This window comes from Rattus norvegicus, chromosome 3 (genome assembly GCF_021556685.1).
Source record: "Rattus norvegicus strain SHRSP/BbbUtx chromosome 3, alternate assembly SHRSP_T2T, whole genome shotgun sequence".
NCBI classification, from domain to species: Eukaryota; Metazoa; Chordata; class Mammalia; order Rodentia; family Muridae; genus Rattus; species Rattus norvegicus.
The window spans coordinates 114,366,496-114,383,534 of NC_141536.1; the positions used below are offsets into that span (position 1 = coordinate 114,366,496).

The 17,039-nt window shown below is 51.3% G+C and overlaps 1 protein-coding gene across 8 annotated transcripts; it reads left to right on the forward strand.

The window, feature by feature from the left end:
* The first annotated feature begins 3,382 nt into the window (after positions 1–3,382).
* On the forward strand, positions 3,383–16,998 carry Gpat2 (glycerol-3-phosphate acyltransferase 2, mitochondrial). Of its 8 annotated transcripts, none has more exons than XR_015682765.1 (22): positions 3,383–3,844; positions 8,470–8,588; positions 8,691–8,804; positions 9,375–9,448; positions 9,722–9,826; positions 10,030–10,158; positions 11,833–11,932; positions 12,231–12,364; positions 12,613–12,712; positions 12,805–13,017; positions 13,302–13,424; positions 13,596–13,678; positions 13,919–14,037; positions 14,510–14,580; positions 14,652–14,910; positions 14,992–15,140; positions 15,295–15,372; positions 15,681–15,774; positions 15,921–16,029; positions 16,115–16,180; positions 16,383–16,438; positions 16,736–16,998. XR_015682765.1 is itself a non-coding variant. In XM_087650957.1 (22 exons), the coding sequence occupies exons 2-22, from the start codon at positions 8,526–8,528 to the stop codon at positions 16,850–16,852; spliced, it is 2,406 nt and encodes an 801-aa protein (XP_087507083.1). In that variant the 5' UTR covers positions 3,383–3,844; positions 8,470–8,525; the 3' UTR covers positions 16,853–16,998.
* Positions 16,999–17,039: the final 41 nt, after the last annotated feature.

Below are 17,039 nucleotides of genomic sequence, written 5' to 3' on the forward strand. Positions count from 1 at the left end.
TTCTACAGGGTGGTGAGAGCAGAAGCTGTTCCACACTGCTCCTGCAGCTCCTGCCTCCCAAGGCCAAGGCAGACCTGCCTCCCAAGGCCAAGGCAGAGCTAACGTGACATGGCCTGACTCTGTTGCAAAAAAACAAGAGCGAAGCTTGCAGATGCCTCACTAGTGGTGTGTGCTGTTCCTATTGGAGTCTGACACCCTCCCGGTCTGGATGAAGAGCTTGGGATTGCTCAGGGTCCCCAAAGTTGACCCAGGATTAACTAGCAACATGAATACCTTCTTTTGCCCAAACTGCAGCCTTCCGGGTTGGGGCTGAGGGTGTGCACTGTCCGTGTGTGAATCATCATACTGCTTCCACATCGGGGTACCCCCACATCTGCTTCCACATCGGGGCACCCCCACATCTGCTTCCACATCGGGGTACCCCCCACATCTGCTTCCACATCAGGGTACCCCCCCCACATCTGTTTCCACATCGGGGCACCCCCACATCTGCTTCCACATCAGGGTACCCCCCACATCTGCTTCCACATCGGGGCACCCCCCACATCTGCTTCCACATCGGGGCACCCCCACATCTGCTTCCACATCAGGGTACCCCCCCACATCTGTTTTGTTGTCCTGTCCATGCTAGTTAGATCTCGGAGGTAGCTGGTTTCGGGAACATTGCTTTTCCTTCTTTTGCCCTATAGCCTCCTGGAATTTGTATGAGGGTCACATTACCAGGAAGTGGACAGAGGCCTGATGGAAAAGGGTTTACTCAGAACCTTGCCACGCCCCTCCAAAACCTTCCCTCAAGGCCTTACACTACAGGAAGTGGTCCCCCTACCCCCACCCCTCCCCCTACCCCCTCCCGTCCCCAGAGGGAGATCAGATGACAAACATCTGCCAGCCAGAAGCTTGGAACTTCACAGACATCTTGAAATGAAAGGGCTCCCTGCAGGGTGTATGTTGAAGGCTCTAGAAACAGTGGTGGTGGCCATTTTTGCCATACAGGGCCAAGCATCCTGAAATAACCAACTTGCAGAGAGATAGAGATAAAAAGAAACCTGACTTGCTGAGAAAATACTGCAGAGAAATAGTGCCAGCTCCCTCTGCAGTTCTGGTGTCTGGTTAGGCCTACCAGTTTCCTTTATGGACCAACCCATTTGAATTGGACTATTTTGCTACTTACAAAATTGAGATCTGAGAGGTCCCAGGGTGGATTTATAATAGTATTTGATCACAACACAGAACACCCAACATCCTGTCTCAGCCAGCTACCCCTTGCTGCTGGAGGAGGAGCAGCAGCAGGCCCTTAAAGGACACCCACCATCCGCATTCCAAAGAGGCTCCTCCTGCCTCAGCCCTCCCAGTGATGAGCTGACATTCAGGCCTGCATCAGCCACAACTAACTCCTGTTCCAACTCTACCTAAGGTTTAACTGACTAGCCAAGATGACACTAGGACACTATCTCTCCTAGGATTCTAGGAAAGCTCCTCGCTTCCCGAGGAAGGGTGCTCAGGTATGGGAGGATACAAGCCAGGGGAGGCAGAGGGAGCCATTTCATCTCCCAGGCCTGGGGTGGAGGCCTCCTGAGGGCCCACTTTCTTCTTGCCCATTGGAACTGAAACAAAGAAATCCATCTGTAGTCTTTGTCTCCCTAGAGATAACTTGGTGATGTCCTACAACCTGAGGTCAAAGGAGGCTGAAATGTTTCAAATCCCATCCTAGCAGAGAGCACTCTGCCTCAAATACACTTTGCACATTCCATGTACCCCAAGGCACCATTGAGAGGCAGAAGGACTTTAAGAGGTAGGGTCTAGTGGGGATGTCTTTGGATCACTGGAGGTTTGCCCTTGAAAGGAGCTGGAATTTCTGGTCTCTTCTATCCCCTCACACTTCCCCAACCACGGAAGCAGTGGCTTATGCTCCTATGTTGCAGACTTGTCTCTAGAGTCTTAAAGATGAAAGGTTTGTCCCTTTAGCAACTGGAACCTTTAAAACCAAGGTCCAAAAGACCCTCTCCCTCCTCTAGGCTCCTCGGAGATTTGTTATGATGGCCCATCATCATCTTGCCCTCCTGAGCCCCTCATGGAGGGGCTTCTCTTACTCTCTTTCTGGCCCTAGTGGGGCATAGCAGAAAAGAAGTATCCAGAAGGAGGTAGTCTTCTCTGCTGGTTGATGCCTGGAACTGAGCAGCTATTCTGTAATCCCGGGAAACTGGTCTGAGCTGGTCCACTAAGGAAGGCAACAGGGAACAAAGATTGGGTCCCTATTGATGTCACTACAGCCTTGAACAATCCAGCAACAATCCAGCTAGCTCCCTTCCCCAACCCCACGGGAGCTCAGTCTCGTGTGTGGCTGGCTGTTCATTATATAACCACTGCAGCCACAGAGAAGCTGAGGGCTGTGTTCAAAACCCTAGGCTGCAGGTGGCTGGGGAAGGTGTTATGAAAACTGCCTAGAGCAGTTCTCAACCTTCCTAATGCTGTGACACTTTAATGCAGTCCCTTGTGTCATGGTGACCCCCAACCATAAATTATTTTCATTGCTACTTTATAACTATAATTTTGCTACTATTATGAATAGTAATACAAATATCTATATTTTCTGATGGTCTTAGGTGAACCTTGTGAAAGGGTCATTCAACCCCTTCTGAGGTCGAGACCCACAGGCTGAGAACCATTTGTCTACAGAAAGGTCATTCCCGCACCCTCAGAGCCAATACTGCATCAATGGCCAGCCCAGCTTGCCTGTGTTCTAACAATGTAGGCAAGGGAGAGTGGAGGCAGGGCCTGGGGATGGGCCAGAAGGCCCTCATGGAGGGAGTAGGCTGCTCTGTGGCTACCACTCACTTGCCTGCTGTGGGGTGAAAGCAACAACTGATTATAGATATTTGCTTCTGAGCAAATGTTCTCTTTATAATACGCCGGGGCCCCTTGAGAGCCCTCTCCAGAGCCATTGTGTTTAAAACACACTGATTTGATCCTGGGTGTTGCTAAGGAGGAAAACCAAAAAGAACCCCCAAGTTCCGGGCAATCAAACCCACCCACCCTGCCAGCTCGCTGCTTTCTGGGAAAGAAGCAGGGGTCAGAAGGGCCTGGAAGTAGTTACTAGGGTCCTAAATATCTCTGGACCCCAAGGCCAACTACTACAATGCTAAGTGGAGGATCCTGAGAGTCCTGGGACAGTCTCTCCTGAGTTGAGCAGACACAAACCACCCTTTTACCCCTCTTCCTCACCCAGAACTCTCAACTCAGAGTGCCTGTGCTAAGTTCTCTGGCTGTGACCTATGTAAAAAAAAAAACTGGGTAGACCACATGTGCTCATAATCACAGTGAAGGAGAACAGAGAGAGGTGGGGCCTTTGGGCTCCCTGGACAACTCGGTAAGTTTCAGGTTAGAGATCTAGTCTCAAAATACAAGGCAAGCACCTCTCGAGGAGCAACATCTGAGGTGGAGCTCTAGCCTTCACAGACATTCATACTTGCATCCACATATGCAGCCATGTGAACATGCACGGAACACGCACACACTTCGAATCCTTTCCTGCTTCAGCCTCTACAGAGCTAACCGTGACCAGGAGAAAGTGAGCAGGGTGGGAGATGCTATGAGCTGCGCTCCACATTAATTCTGCCACCTCCTCCCACCAACACCCAAACTCTGCCGAGCTCTCCACTCGCAGCTGTGGGTTACTACGGTGTTTCCAAGACCATATGGAAGATTCTGAATGAAGGAAGGGATCCACAACATAGAGGCCAAGCCCTATCAACGGCTACCTCATGAGGGTGGCTGTCCTCAGAGCTCCTGGCATAGAGGATCTTCTAGGAGTCTTTGAGTGTGTCACATTGTTAGTGAGAAGAAGGTGGGTATCCAACTCCAGACCTGACAGCTGATAAATGCACCCTTCCTCTGCCCTCTGTCTCAACTCTTAGTGGATCAGGTGGTATCTGCACAGGTGGGGGAAAGCATCCATCCACTCAATAATACTCATCTCTTAGAGAAACACCCAGAAGTAATATGTGAATGTGTGTTCCACCATAGAAGGACCTTCATCATTTTGGGCCCTAGGAGTCAGTTCCATGAGTCAGGATCTGTGGGGTGGTACCCATGTCCAGTGAGAGGTGTTCTCAGTTCATGGTTCATGGACTGAGCAAAGGAGAGTTTCAGTGTCTCCTAGGATTGAGTCAGACCATCAGTGTGCATAGCACTTGGGCTGCAGCATTCATCACACCTTGTAGATCTGGACCTGCTACCGAATGCTGGCCAGACCTTCAGCAACAAACCCTGATCCATGTCTACAGTGTATGCATCTTTTTGTGCCCAAATTACAGCAGACAGCTGTAGCCATAGCAGCCACTCAACACACCCTCTCTAAAGCAGCAGTGCACCTGAGGCTAGAGCTCTGTTAAATACAGCCCTGGACTCCTGCTGTCCCTACCCATGGAACTTTCCAGTCAGAAGCAGCTACCTTGGGCTACCTCTCAGCATGGGGTCTGTCCAAGAAGGTGAGGGGTGTTCACAAACAACCACAAAAACTCATCTTTCTATCCAGATGGTGATCTTGGGAGACTTCCAGACTTATGCTTGGGGGGAGGGAGGCAACTTGCTACTTCTAAATAATGGGGTTTCCTTTTGCTTGCTTGCTTGTTTTTTTTTTTTTCCCTCAGTTTCTGAGTCTTCTCGCTGTGGCCTGTGCACTATGATACAAAACAACAGTTAACATAGGAGTCAAACACAACTTCTTAAGCTGGCAGTGCTGTTCCTGAGGAGGAAGAAACAGAAAGATCAGGAGTTCAAGGCCAACCTCCTTTACGTGGCAAATTTAAGGCCAGCCAAACACACACACACACACACACACACACACACACACACACACACACACACACACAGAGCACAAAAGAGACCCGGTGTGTACTAGAAGAACATTAACCTGGTAGAAGTGAGTGGACACAGACTTAGACCTTGAGGGACACAAAGTGGCCCAAAGAAGGGAGCACAGTGGCTATGCCCTCAAGGGGAATATCGATGGAGGGGAGGCAGAGATTAGGTATAAGAGCCTGCTTTTGGGGTCCATGGCCTCACAGGATCTGAAACTGGAGCCCAGTAGGCTGTCACTTGGTTTCTGGGGGTCATGGAATACCTCCTCCCATTTATTTCATATTGCACTACCTTTTAAAGTTGTTATTTTTAAATTATGTGTATGTGTGTGGATATGTGTATGCGAGTGTAGTTACCTGAGGAGACCAGAAGAGGGTGTTAGATCCCTGAAGTTGGAGTTACAGGCAGCTGTGAGCCACCCCATATGGGTGTTGGACACTAAACTCAGGTCCTCTGGAAGAGCAATATGAACTCTTAGCTGCTGAGTCACTTTTCCAGTCCTGTGGAGACCTTTCAAAGCTGGTCTCTTGCTGGCAAAAATGAAACGATGAAGGAACCCATATGGTCTTTGTTCTAGAGTGTTCAGAGCCGACACAAAAGCAAGGAATTACCCAAATGACACCACATTCACAGGTTGTCATCTTTATATATGTTGCCTGTTGCTGCATCCAAACACCTGACCAAAAAAAAAAAAAAAAAAAAAAAAACTTGAGGAAAGAAGGGTTTGTCATGGTTCACAGTTTGAGGGCACTGCACATCTTGGCTGGGGAGGCATGGCAGGCAGGACCATGAGGCAGCTGGCCACATCATATCCAGTCAGGGAGCAGAGAATGGTTAAGTGCTGATGTTCAGCTCAATTTCTCATTTTAAAAACTTACATGTATTTATCTTGTGTGTATGGATGAGGAGGTCAAAGGACAACTTGAGGGAACTGGTTCTCACCTTCTGCTATGGGTTTGGCATTTGGTTCCCAGCGCTCATGAAGGACCACTGTGCTGTGTAACTCCAGTTCCAGATCTAATGCTCTCTTCTGACCACACATGTACATATTCCCTCAAAGCCACATGTGAACATATATAAATTACACACACACACACACACACACACACACACACACACACACACACGACTTATTTTGAGACAGGATCTCACTATATAGTTCTGAGTAACCTGGAACTTGCTATGTAGATCAGGCTAGGCTCGAATTCATAAAGGTCCATCTGCTTCTGCCTTCTGAGTGCTGAAGGTGTATAGTATCCTCCCCACGCCTTTTTAAGACTCCCCTCCAGCCCTTGGGTCCTCTGCATCCCACACTTCCAGATTACAAGGATAAGCAGGGCCATAAGCACAGCTGGAATGTCCTCTCCCCACAAACTCTCAACACTTGCAGAGAGTTGTGGGTGAGAGGTAGGTGATGGTGGTGGAGGGAGTCGTGATCACATGGTATAGGCAGCAAGCCCAGCTGAGCGGATTGGGTGTCAAGCGGATGGGGCTTCGGGCCGAGAGTACGTTCTGATTGGCTGTCATCTCAGCTTCTGAGGCGCATGCGCAGAGCCTGATTTCCTGTTTGGCTGACTCAGTCACGCGTCTGTTTGGCGGGAGTTGGTGGCTGGTGTGAGGTGAGCTTCATGAGACTTGCGTCCATAGACCAGGCCAGGTTGGGCCGGGCTGGGCTTTGGGTCAGGCAGGGACTGATAGGGAACTCGGGCCGATGGGCAGTCTTGTTGCAGGGTCTGGCACACAGACAAACCTTTAGGGGCAAGTTGGTGGCCTGGAGAGCCCAACTTCGCCCTTTGCTTGGCTTCTGGCACCTGAGACTTAGAGAACAGTGGGCAAAGATGGACTTCCGGTGCTCTCTCTGAGACAGGCCCTGTCCTCCATCTTGGTTTTGGCAAGGGGCTTCCTTGCAGGCTCCGTAGGGGTATTTGCTGGAGCTGAGCCTTTTAAGTTCCGTGATGCTTAGGAACATTGGGGGGGGGGGTGTTGCATTTTAGCCTTTGGTGAAGAGCTACACAGGAGCCAGGCACCAAGTGTCACCTGTCTAGTGTGGGTGGGAGGACTCACAGAGTGAAAGGGACGTGGCTTCTGGGCGCCCCCAAGCCGAGGCCCTGTTGGGTATTTGCTCAGAGATACCACATCTCAAGGTTATTTTTACAGCAGCTGCTGGAAACCCCCGCTCTTTATATAACAGGCTCTCTGCTTTTAAATGTTGGCCTTAATTCATAACGTTTAAGCACATCATATAGCCGGTGAGAAGATACATGTGAACTAACTATATTGCCCTTGGTCCTTGGGGAAAGGTGTTCATCTACACAGACTGCCAGTGGCTCTCACTTAGGAATCTTGCATGCCAGACATAAACAGAAGGAGGAGGATGGAGAATTCAAGCCGGTCTGTGCAAAACAGCAAGACACTGTCTTAAAAAACTAGAGTGAGATATGTCCCCAAACTGACCTGGATTTCATGAGCTAGATAGTTGGTTGGCTTAATTGGCTCATGAGAACTGCTCCTTGCCTTGTCTTTTACTCTGTTCTTTTAAGGCTAGCATTGGTCAGTGGGGTTAGAGTTTGAGGTTAGGAGTCTCAGGTTGAGGAATGTCAAATGTCTTCCTTGCAAAGGAAGCAGGCCTGATAGCCTTGATTTTGGGCTGCTCTGTGCTTAGGGTCTGAATGGGGTTGTGAGAACATTTTTTGAAGTAGGGGGTGCATCTGAATGAGATCTCCAGAGCCTGTGTGTACTAGAATCAGGATCCTGTTACTGCCTGGCTTCATGGAGCTAAAAAGCACCAAGGGGAGAGGAGGAGCACCAGAGGAACCCCTGGAAACTAAGTCACAGGCATCGAGCTCTCCTGGGCCCTTTCCATACCACTGAATTGCTGGGTCTACACATGAATTATTTGCAACTCTTACCCTCAGGACAACTTTTGGATGATGTGAGGGAAGTGAAATGGGCACCCCGAGGGCTTCACAAGGCTGCTTTTCTGGCTGCCTTGGGCCCTGGAACTCATGGAAAAATAATTTAGATGTATCATGAATTAGCAGAATTTGTGGTCTCAAAACTCAAGAAGTCACTCTCAGGCTGGCATGCAGTTATATAAATAATTAGGCCAGTCTGTTCACCATGGACATGATAGGAGATCAGCATAGGGGACCGACCCTCCTGGGCAGGGGTCTCTTCCACAGGAACATGGTGGATCTGGGGTTCTGAGAGGGCTGCTGAGCAGGACTTAGGTTTATGAAGAGAGTATCCTTTTCCTTGTATCCTCTTCTTGCTGGTATAACCCAGCCCAACCTAGGCATTTCCTTCTACACTGAGAGCCTTAGGTGGCCATTACAGTCCAGTTGCTGTTAGAGCACATTGGGGTATGTGATGGAGGATAGCTGCTCCTCATGTTCTGAGGGAGCCCCATACTTCTCAAGTACAGCTCACTTCCTGGAGGGACCACTTGGGTCAGTGACAGGGATTTGATCCAACTCAGCCTCCAGTTTGCTGGCAGCCGTCCTCATTGCTGATGGCTTAACTGTTGTCTGTCTTGGGGTGGACTCTAGCATCACCCCACAAGGCTTGGATTGTGGATCAGATTCCTTCCATCCTTTTACCTTTCTCTAGGTCAGGTTTGTGTGGAGAGAGGCACAGTGCTTCCTTCCTTGATCTCACAGACCTTCATGGAGACCATGTTGAAGTCCAACCCTCAAATGCAGCAGAGGAATAACCACAGTGGTCAAGAGGTAGTGTGAAATTCTCACACCCTTTACCCTCCCACTCCTAATGTGCCCCTCCCTCTGTCAAGGACCCCAAGTTGGATCACTTCTCTTGTGATCCTTTTCCAGACCAGCCTTTGGTCCTCAGGCTTTGGGATGAAGATGGAGGCCATCACTCCATTCCTGGGGAAGTATCGCCCCTTTATGGGTCGATGCTGCCAGACCTGTACTCCTAAGAGCTGGGTAAGTGAGGGTAGGGATGGGCCTTCCCTTGCAATACTTAGGGCTGTCTTGGGTCTGGGAGTGAGAACCCTGGGCAGCTGTCTCCCTCATGTCTCCCTAAGCCTGATCTTTCACTGCATCGTGCCTTTGCTCATTAGAGGAATGGATATGCCAGGGTCTATTGTTGGGATATGGCTTAGGAGAGTTGGGTAGGAGGGCTCAGGAGAGCTAGGCTTTGCCCACAAGGCTGGAATATAACTAGGTCTGCATTGATTCTGTTCAGTCTGGAGACTGTACACTCAGATTCCCATAGCACTCAGCGTCTCTTGCATGTCTATGTAATATGCTGGTGCCAAGAGGGCTCAGCATTCGAAAAGAGATTCAAGATGCACATTCTTTTCTCCAGATGAGTTTAGACCCCTCCTCAGGGTCTTTATGCACTTATCTGGGGTTAGACATCTCATGAGAAATGTACTAGAGTAACAAACTCAAAGGTAAACTCAAAGGGACACCAGGCAGAGGTAGATGGATAGAGTACAGATGTGACCTGCAAAAGCACCTTAGGACACGCTGTCCCTTCCTCCTGGACAGGAGTCCCTCTTCCACAGAAGCATAATGGATCTGGGCTTCTGCAATGTGATCCTTGTGAAGGAGGAGAATACCAGGTAGTCAGAACTATTGGTGCACACGTTCCCTCTGTGCACACGTGTGGGCTGTCCCAAGGTGTCGAGTGCCTGTGCCCCTCAGTGGGGAAGAAGGGTGGGACCAGGGCCTATGTAGGCAGGTGGGGTTTGTTTGTTTGTTTGGTTTTTTTGGGGGGTGTTGTTGTTGTTCCATGGTAGAGCTTGGTCCTGGGGCATGAGACTGGGGTGCAGACCCTTCCTGATGAATAGACCTCTGGATTCTGGGGAGCCCTGTCTGAACCATCTTTCCCCCAGGTTTCGGGGCTGGCTGGTTCGCAGGCTCTGCTATTTCCTATGGTCCCTGGAGCAGCACATACCCACCAGCTCTGATGCCTCCCAGATGATCATGGAAAACACTGGGTGAGGAGGCAGATCAGAGTCTGGCATTTGTGGGATACTTAAAGGGGTGACAAGGCTGTAGGTCAGGATGGCCAGGACTGGCCAGGCAAAACCTCTGGAATGTTACCTCTGGGCCCATATCAGACTTTTCTGGCTATGGACTGGAGGAGTGACTAGGGAGACCATTGGTATGTAGCCCAACACTGTCCTTGTGACCTCAACAGGGTGCAGAACATCCTCTTGGGGAAGGTTCCAGGAGCGGCTGGAGAAGGCCAGGCACCTGACCTAGTGAAGAAAGAGGTACAGCGCATCCTGGGCCACATTCAGACCACACCCCGTCCCTTCTTGCTTAGGTAACTATGATGAGGGGCATATGTCCTTAGGCTGAGGCCTCTGCCCCTTCTGGAGAGTGGATGTTAGCTGGGCTTGGAAAATTACCAAATATTCTTCCTGAGTGTTTGGACAATGTTTACCAGAATGGGCTACAGCCTACTGCAGCCCTTCCCTGGGTTTGTATAGAACAGATCTGCATGTTTAGATGCAGGGGATTGAAGAGATGGACAGTGATGTAGCTGGTCAAAGAAAGGAACAAGGAAAGATCCAGAATATCCAGGAGGGAAGAAAGCCATCCCTGGAGGCACAGGAGTAAAAGTGGAGGAAATGGTCTCTTTAGAGGGAAAGGCCTGAGTCGGGGCCTTGAGCAGGAAAGGGCCAGGTTCACTGAAGATTGTAATAAGGTTGGAAGCTATGAGTGAAGCTGGGAGCAGCTGGAGAATTTGCGATGTAAAAGGAACCAGATTGGAGCTAAATAAGTAGAGGCCCTTAGGGGCAGTAAAACGTTCAACAGTTTTAAGTAGGAAGTGACAAAGTGATAGGTTTGGGATCAGAGTGGAGACCTGAGCTTCTGCAGAGCTGACTGACAGGCCTTGGGAAGAGTAGAGTGAGAAGTTAAGGTGGCGAATGATAGGGCTCGGGTAGACCGACTGGCGGGCTGGAGGTGGTGAGAGGCAAAGAGGAAAAGACATCTGTTTCCGGCCGAGTGCATATGTATATGACAGTGTCAGGCTTTGCAAGAAGGGAATTGGCCTTGGACGGATGTTTGGATTGAAAGAGTTCCAGTAACGGATTTGAGGACTTGGTTGTCTGTATAGGAAGCTCAGAAGAAGGGACATATTTGCAGAGCTGTATGTATACAGTTTATAGTTAAATCCAGAGGATGAGTGAAGCCATTGAAGGAAAGGGGGCTTAAGGTTGTGTGTGTGTCAGGCACAGCTGTCTTAGTGAAAAGGAAGTACAGGCTGTTGGTGACCTTGACCAGTCCTTCACTGTTACAGTTCTTAACAGTTGAGGTTTTCAGGCCCTAGGCCTCATGCCCTTGTGTAGGAGATCCCAAGTGCAATTCTAGTGGGCTTCCTGCTTCCTCTGTACCTAAGTGTAAGGTGGTTTTACAGTAGAGCATTTACAGGGACACGGCACTCTCCAGTGTTCCCACAGAGTGCTGCTTCTCAGAGTTGCCCATTTAATGCTTCCATCAGATGTGGACTTGCTGGTCCATCAGTTTTCCTGTTAACTACTTTGGTAGCAAGATGGTCCCCCTACTGGACATATGAGCAAATGCAGCAAGCCCTGCCCTCCTTCTATCATCTCCTCCCTTTTGCTCCACTTTTCCTGGTAGTTGATAAATATAGGCTGACTTGGTTCTGTGTGGAAATGGTCTGGTTCTTTGGTCTCCCTTTAGATAAAGGAGGCATAATTCGTGTCTGATGTAGCCAGCTGCATCATGAGGTCTTGGAAGAGTCTGTACCTCACAGTGTGGTCAGTGGCATCAGGGCCTTTATAGCTCTAGCATCTACCTAGCATTTTCTACTGTTCAGCAGGTTATGACCTCTCCACTCTCTTTCCTCTCCTGTTCAATGTGGGCAATCATGTTGCTTGCCTTAGAGGAATTCTGGACAACCTCTTGGGGTGCTGTGGGGCTGAGCCTTGTAGGTGACCCTGCTGCACTTCAAGCTGGCCTTGCTTCCAAGGCTGTTCAGCTGGGCACTGCTGTGGTTCCTGAACCGCCTCTTCCTGAACGTTCAACTTCACAAGGGACAGATGAAGATGGTCCACAAGGCTGCCCAGGAGGTAAGCCAGACCATACTGAATAGGTTTGGATGGCCAGAGCGCAGGTGAATCCAGGCCACATCAGCTGTTAAAAGTCCACACTTCCTAAACAGCCTTGCTGCCATATCTCAGTCCTGCTCCTCCAGGGTTTCCTGCCCCACCTTCAGTTTCAACAGCCTTTGAAACAAGCCACTGTATTACCTAAAGTTGTGTGCAGGCTGCTTTACTCTTCCTCCCTCACTGCTGCCCTGGGATTTGCAGGTACTGTGGTTTGGCTGTTTTTAGAGTGGGCATTTTCTTCTGTCTGTCTCTGGAGCAGGGCTCTCCACTTGTCTTCCTTTCTACACACAAGTCCCTCTTGGATGGGTTCCTGCTGCCTTTTGTACTGTTCTCCCAAGGGCTCGGTGTGCTCCGTGTGGCCTTGGACTCCCGTACCTGTTCCCCTGCTCTCAGGTATGATAGGGGAGAGTGGAGGCCCTAGTTGGAGAAGTGGGGTGGAGGTTGTTTTGCCTTCCCAGACTGTTTTCAGCTGTATGGCAGCCCAGCTTGTAGTCTCAAATAGAAGGGTGACTATGAGTTACTGGGCCATGGCTACTCCAAGGGTCTAGACAGACAGACCTGGAAGAATCTAGGCCCTTGCAGATCTCTGGGGCCTGCCTCTCCTGAGCCCCTTCTCATTAGACTCTGTTCTGTGCTCACAGAGCTCTACTGAGGAAACTTGGGGGGCTTTTCCTGCCCCCAGAGGCCAACCTCTCATTGGACAGCTCAGAGGGCATCCTTGCAAGGGCTGTGGTCCGTGCAGTGAGTGTTCCCAGTGGTTGTGTGGGGTGGGCCAAGGGTCTAGGGGTCTGGCTGATCTGGCCTTGGTGCCCACCCTTCCTCTCTTCTTCCAGACGGTGGAGCAGCTGCTTACTAGTGGTCAGCCCCTGCTCATCTTCCTGGAAGAGGCCCCTGGGTACCCAGGGCCCAGGCTTTCTGCCCTGGGCCAGGCCTGGCTAGGACTGGTAGTCCAGGCGGTCCAGGCAGGCATCGTCCCAGATGCCACACTGGTACCAGTTGCCACTGCCTATGATCTGGTTCCAGATGCACCATGTAACATGACTCATGTAAGATCTGGGTCCAAGTGGACATCAGTTCTGGGAGGCACAGTATGTTCAGTGGATGGGCTCCTTTAGAGCTGAAGTCAAATTGGGATGTAAAGTGTTTAAAGGACTGTCCCTACAGTCACTCCAAGGTCTTTGCCATCACTGTCTTACAAAAGACCCCACTGTAAAGTCGTGGAAGGAAAGACAGGACTTGGAGAAGAGCAGAGAACAGTGTGGAGGGTGGAAAGGGTAGCAGCCCCAGACTTGGCCAAGAAAATACATGTGCAGCCTCTCATTCCCTGCAGGACCTGGCCCCCCTGGGGCTATGGACAGGAGCCTTGGCCATCTTTCGGCGACTGTGCAACTGCTGGGGCTGTAACCGTAGAGTCTGTGTCCGGGTGCACCTTGCCCAGCCATTTTCCCTCCAGGTAGGAAACCAGTTGGGATAGGCTAGGGTAACCTTTTGGTGGTTTGGCCTTTAGAGCCATTGAAAGGATAGTATTTTCTCTTGGACGGTTTGTGTACAGGTGTCTTGGAGTGGGTACAAGGGGTGTGAGTGGGTGTGGCAAGAGCAGACCACACATCTTTATCCTGGGCAGGAATATACCATCAATGCTCGAAGTTGCTGGGGTAGCAGGCAGACCCTGGAACACTTGTTGCAGCCCATTGTGCTAGGTGAATGGTAAGGAGCACAGGGGTATGGGTCTCAGAGGGAGGCAGGCGGCTCTTCAACTCTGACCATCCCAGAACATCAACACCAGATGTCTGTATAGTCTAAATGCAGGGCAGCTGGCACATAGACCTGAGGTGGGAAGGGTTAAATGAATTCTCCTAGGACTTGGGGAAAACTGCTGTAGCTTTGGAAAGCTTCAGACTCTGACATTTTAGTCCAGTTTCATTCTTTGATCTGTCTCCATCCCAGTAGTGTTGTTCCAGACACTGAGAAAGAGCAGGAGTGGACCCCACCAACTAGCCTCCTCCTGGCCCTCAAAGAAGAGGACCAGCTCCTGGTCAGAAGACTGAGCCGGCATGTTCTGAGTGGTGAGGGAAACCCAGATCTGCACCTTTGGAGTGTGACTTGAACAGTACTTTCTCCGTGTAGATAATAAAGGGCTAGCCATCAGAACCCCATGGTTGCTAGTACCTGATCCCTACCCCCTTCATAGCACACTTGGGACACCAGAAGAGGGGAACATCCAGGAAGGTGGGGAGCAGATGAGCTCAGTGTCTGAGCCAAAGGTAGCTGTGCAGATTTCTACCTCAGATACCCCTTGACCAGGGGGTCCTTAGCTGTAAATGGGGACGACGATTACAGAGGAGCAGCAACATGTGCCTGCAGAGGGCACTCGCTGATCAGATGTCACTCTGGCTCTCAATACCTGTGACACTGCTTCTTGGATCCTGCTCTCCCCTGCTGTGGTAGTTTGGGTTCTTTGTAAAGATCTGTCAAATGATGGAGAGATCAAGCCTCTCTGGGCCGCTCCCCTGTCAGTACTTTCCCCTCTCTCCACAGCCAGTGTGGCCAGCTCAGCAGTGATGAGCACGGCCATCATGGCAACACTGTTGCTGCTGAAGCACCAAAAGGTAGGCCCAGTATGGTGGGGCCCAGGGAAGGGCAGGGCGTGGCCCTCTGCTCAGGCCTGTTTTGCCTCCAGGGTGTGGTCCTGTCACAGCTCCTGGGGGAATTCTCCTGGCTGACAGAGGAGACACTGCTCCGAGGTTTTGATGTGGGCTTCTCAGGGCAGCTGCGGTGCCTGGCCCAACATACGCTGAGCCTCTTGAGGGCACATGTGGTTCTGCTGCGTGTCCACCAAGGGGACTTGGTGGTGGTGCCACGGCCTGGCCCAGGCCTCACACATCTGGCACGCTTGAGTATGGAATTGCTGCCCACCTTCCTGAGTGAGGCTGTGGGTGGTGAGTCAGTGGGGTCAGCAGGGTTGGGGTGCATGTGGGGGAGAGGAAAAGGTCCCCTTCTTATGCTGCCCTCTCTGCCAGCCTGTGCGGTGAGGGGGTTGCTGGCGGGCAGAGTACCACCTGAGGGGCCCTGGGAGCTGCAGGGCATAGAGCTGCTGAGTCAGAATGAACTGTACCGCCAGATCCTACTGCTGCTGCACCTGCTACCTCAAGACCTGTTGCTGCCCCAGGTCAGACCCCTCCCCTAGCTCAGCAGGACCTGGGCCTTGCCTGTATGACCTGTGGCAGTGATCTTGGCCTCCAACTACCTCTGGTCAGGGTTCTGCCAGAGCCCCTTCCCACAGGGGTGTTCTCTGCAGGGCATTGGTGCTTCTCTTCCTACAGCCCTGCCAGTCTTCCTACTGCTACTGTCAGGAGGTGCTGGACCGGCTCATCCAGTGCGGGCTCCTGGTTGCAGAGGAGGTAGGTATGCTCCCACCCCGAGTGCCAGTGCCCTGGCTGCTCCTCTGACCTGTGTGCTCGGGGAGTGTACTGCCACTGGCCCGGCACATGGAAGCCTGCCTGCCCTGGGCTGTTTCCCATGCCACTTTGGCTCTCTCCATACATAGCTCCTGCCTCTACATTTCTTAGTGAGCTTGGGTACTTGGCCCAAGTACCTCTGTACAGCCATTTTGGCTTCTCAGATCTGCTCTGACCTGTCAAGACCAGGTATGAGGGTTACAGAGTTGCTTCCCACCCTGGGACCAGACCAAAACCTCTCCCAACCCCAGACCCCAGGCTCCCGGCCAGCCTGTGACACAGGAAGACAGCATCTGAGTGCAAAGCTGCTGTGGAAACCAAGTGGAGACTTTACTGACAGTGAGAGTGATGACTTCGAGGAGCCAGGGGGCCGCTGCTTCAGGGTGTGTCGGGAGAAAGAAACTACCTGGGGAGGCAGGTGGAGGAGGTAAGGTGCCTAGGAGCCCACTTTCCTCACTCTGGTCTGTCTTTCTCTCCAGCTTAGCCAGCAGTCTCGCTGCCCTGACTTCTTCCTCTTCCTCTGCCGCCTGCTCAGTCCCATACTCAAGGCCTTTGCACAGGCAGCCACCTTCCTCCACTTGGGGCAGCTGCCAGATTCAGGTAAGGCCCTGAACACTCCCCTGGCAGTGTTGAGGGTGGGGCTCAGTCCCAAAGAGCTGAGGTCGAGGTCTAATCTCTCCTGCAGAGGTGGGCTACTCAGAGAAGTTGTTGCAGTTTTTACAGGCCTGTGCCCAGGAAGAAGGGATCTTTGGTGAGTTCCAAGCCCCACCCCATGCTCCCCAGGGGTAGGTTTGCTGGTGACTGCTGCCCCCTGCTGGGCAGTGGCTGCCTGACTCCAGGGAAGGGTCTTTGGTCCTATGTAGGCCCTAGTTGGTCTTCCTCTTAGAGGAAGTCCCGCCTAGTAGCTCCCTGGTTGCCTCAGAGCTTTTATGGTCTCTCTTCCTTCCCTCCAGAGTGTGCAGACCCAAATCTCGCTATCAGTGCAATCTGGACATTCAAAGACCTGGGGGTAAGGGGGGCCATATCACCATCCTGTCCCTGACCTCACCCTCAGCATCATGGGCTGCTAGAACTGCTCAGGGGAACCATCTTGTTCCCCCACCCCATGGGGGCGGGGGGAATCTAACTTTCTAATGAATGCCAGAGTGGATGGTTTTTCTGCCTTCCTAATTCACAAAGGACTGGCTTCCCCTACTACTGCTACATCAAGCAGTGCCACACTCAGGAGCTGAGGCGTCTCTGTAGGTTTTTAGGAACAGGGTACTGTCCCCTCAGCAAGGGTGCTTACACTCATCTTGTGGTTCAGGTACTGCAGCAGATACCCAGCCCTACAGGACCCCAGCTCCACCTGTCACCTACATTTGCCAGCCGGGACAATCAGGACAAGCTGGAACAATTCATCCGACAGTTCATCTGCAGTTAGAACCAGAGAGTGGAACTTGATGGGACTTGTTAGCCTAGAACTCAAGTGTGTGTATTCTGGTCAGGACACAGCTAACCTGAACTTACAAAACCCGTGTTTGCGCATCATTTAGTGTAATAAATAGACTAGGTTAGTTTCTTCCCTAAGCCTGAAGTACATGTCCAATATCTGCTACCTCCTTACTCAG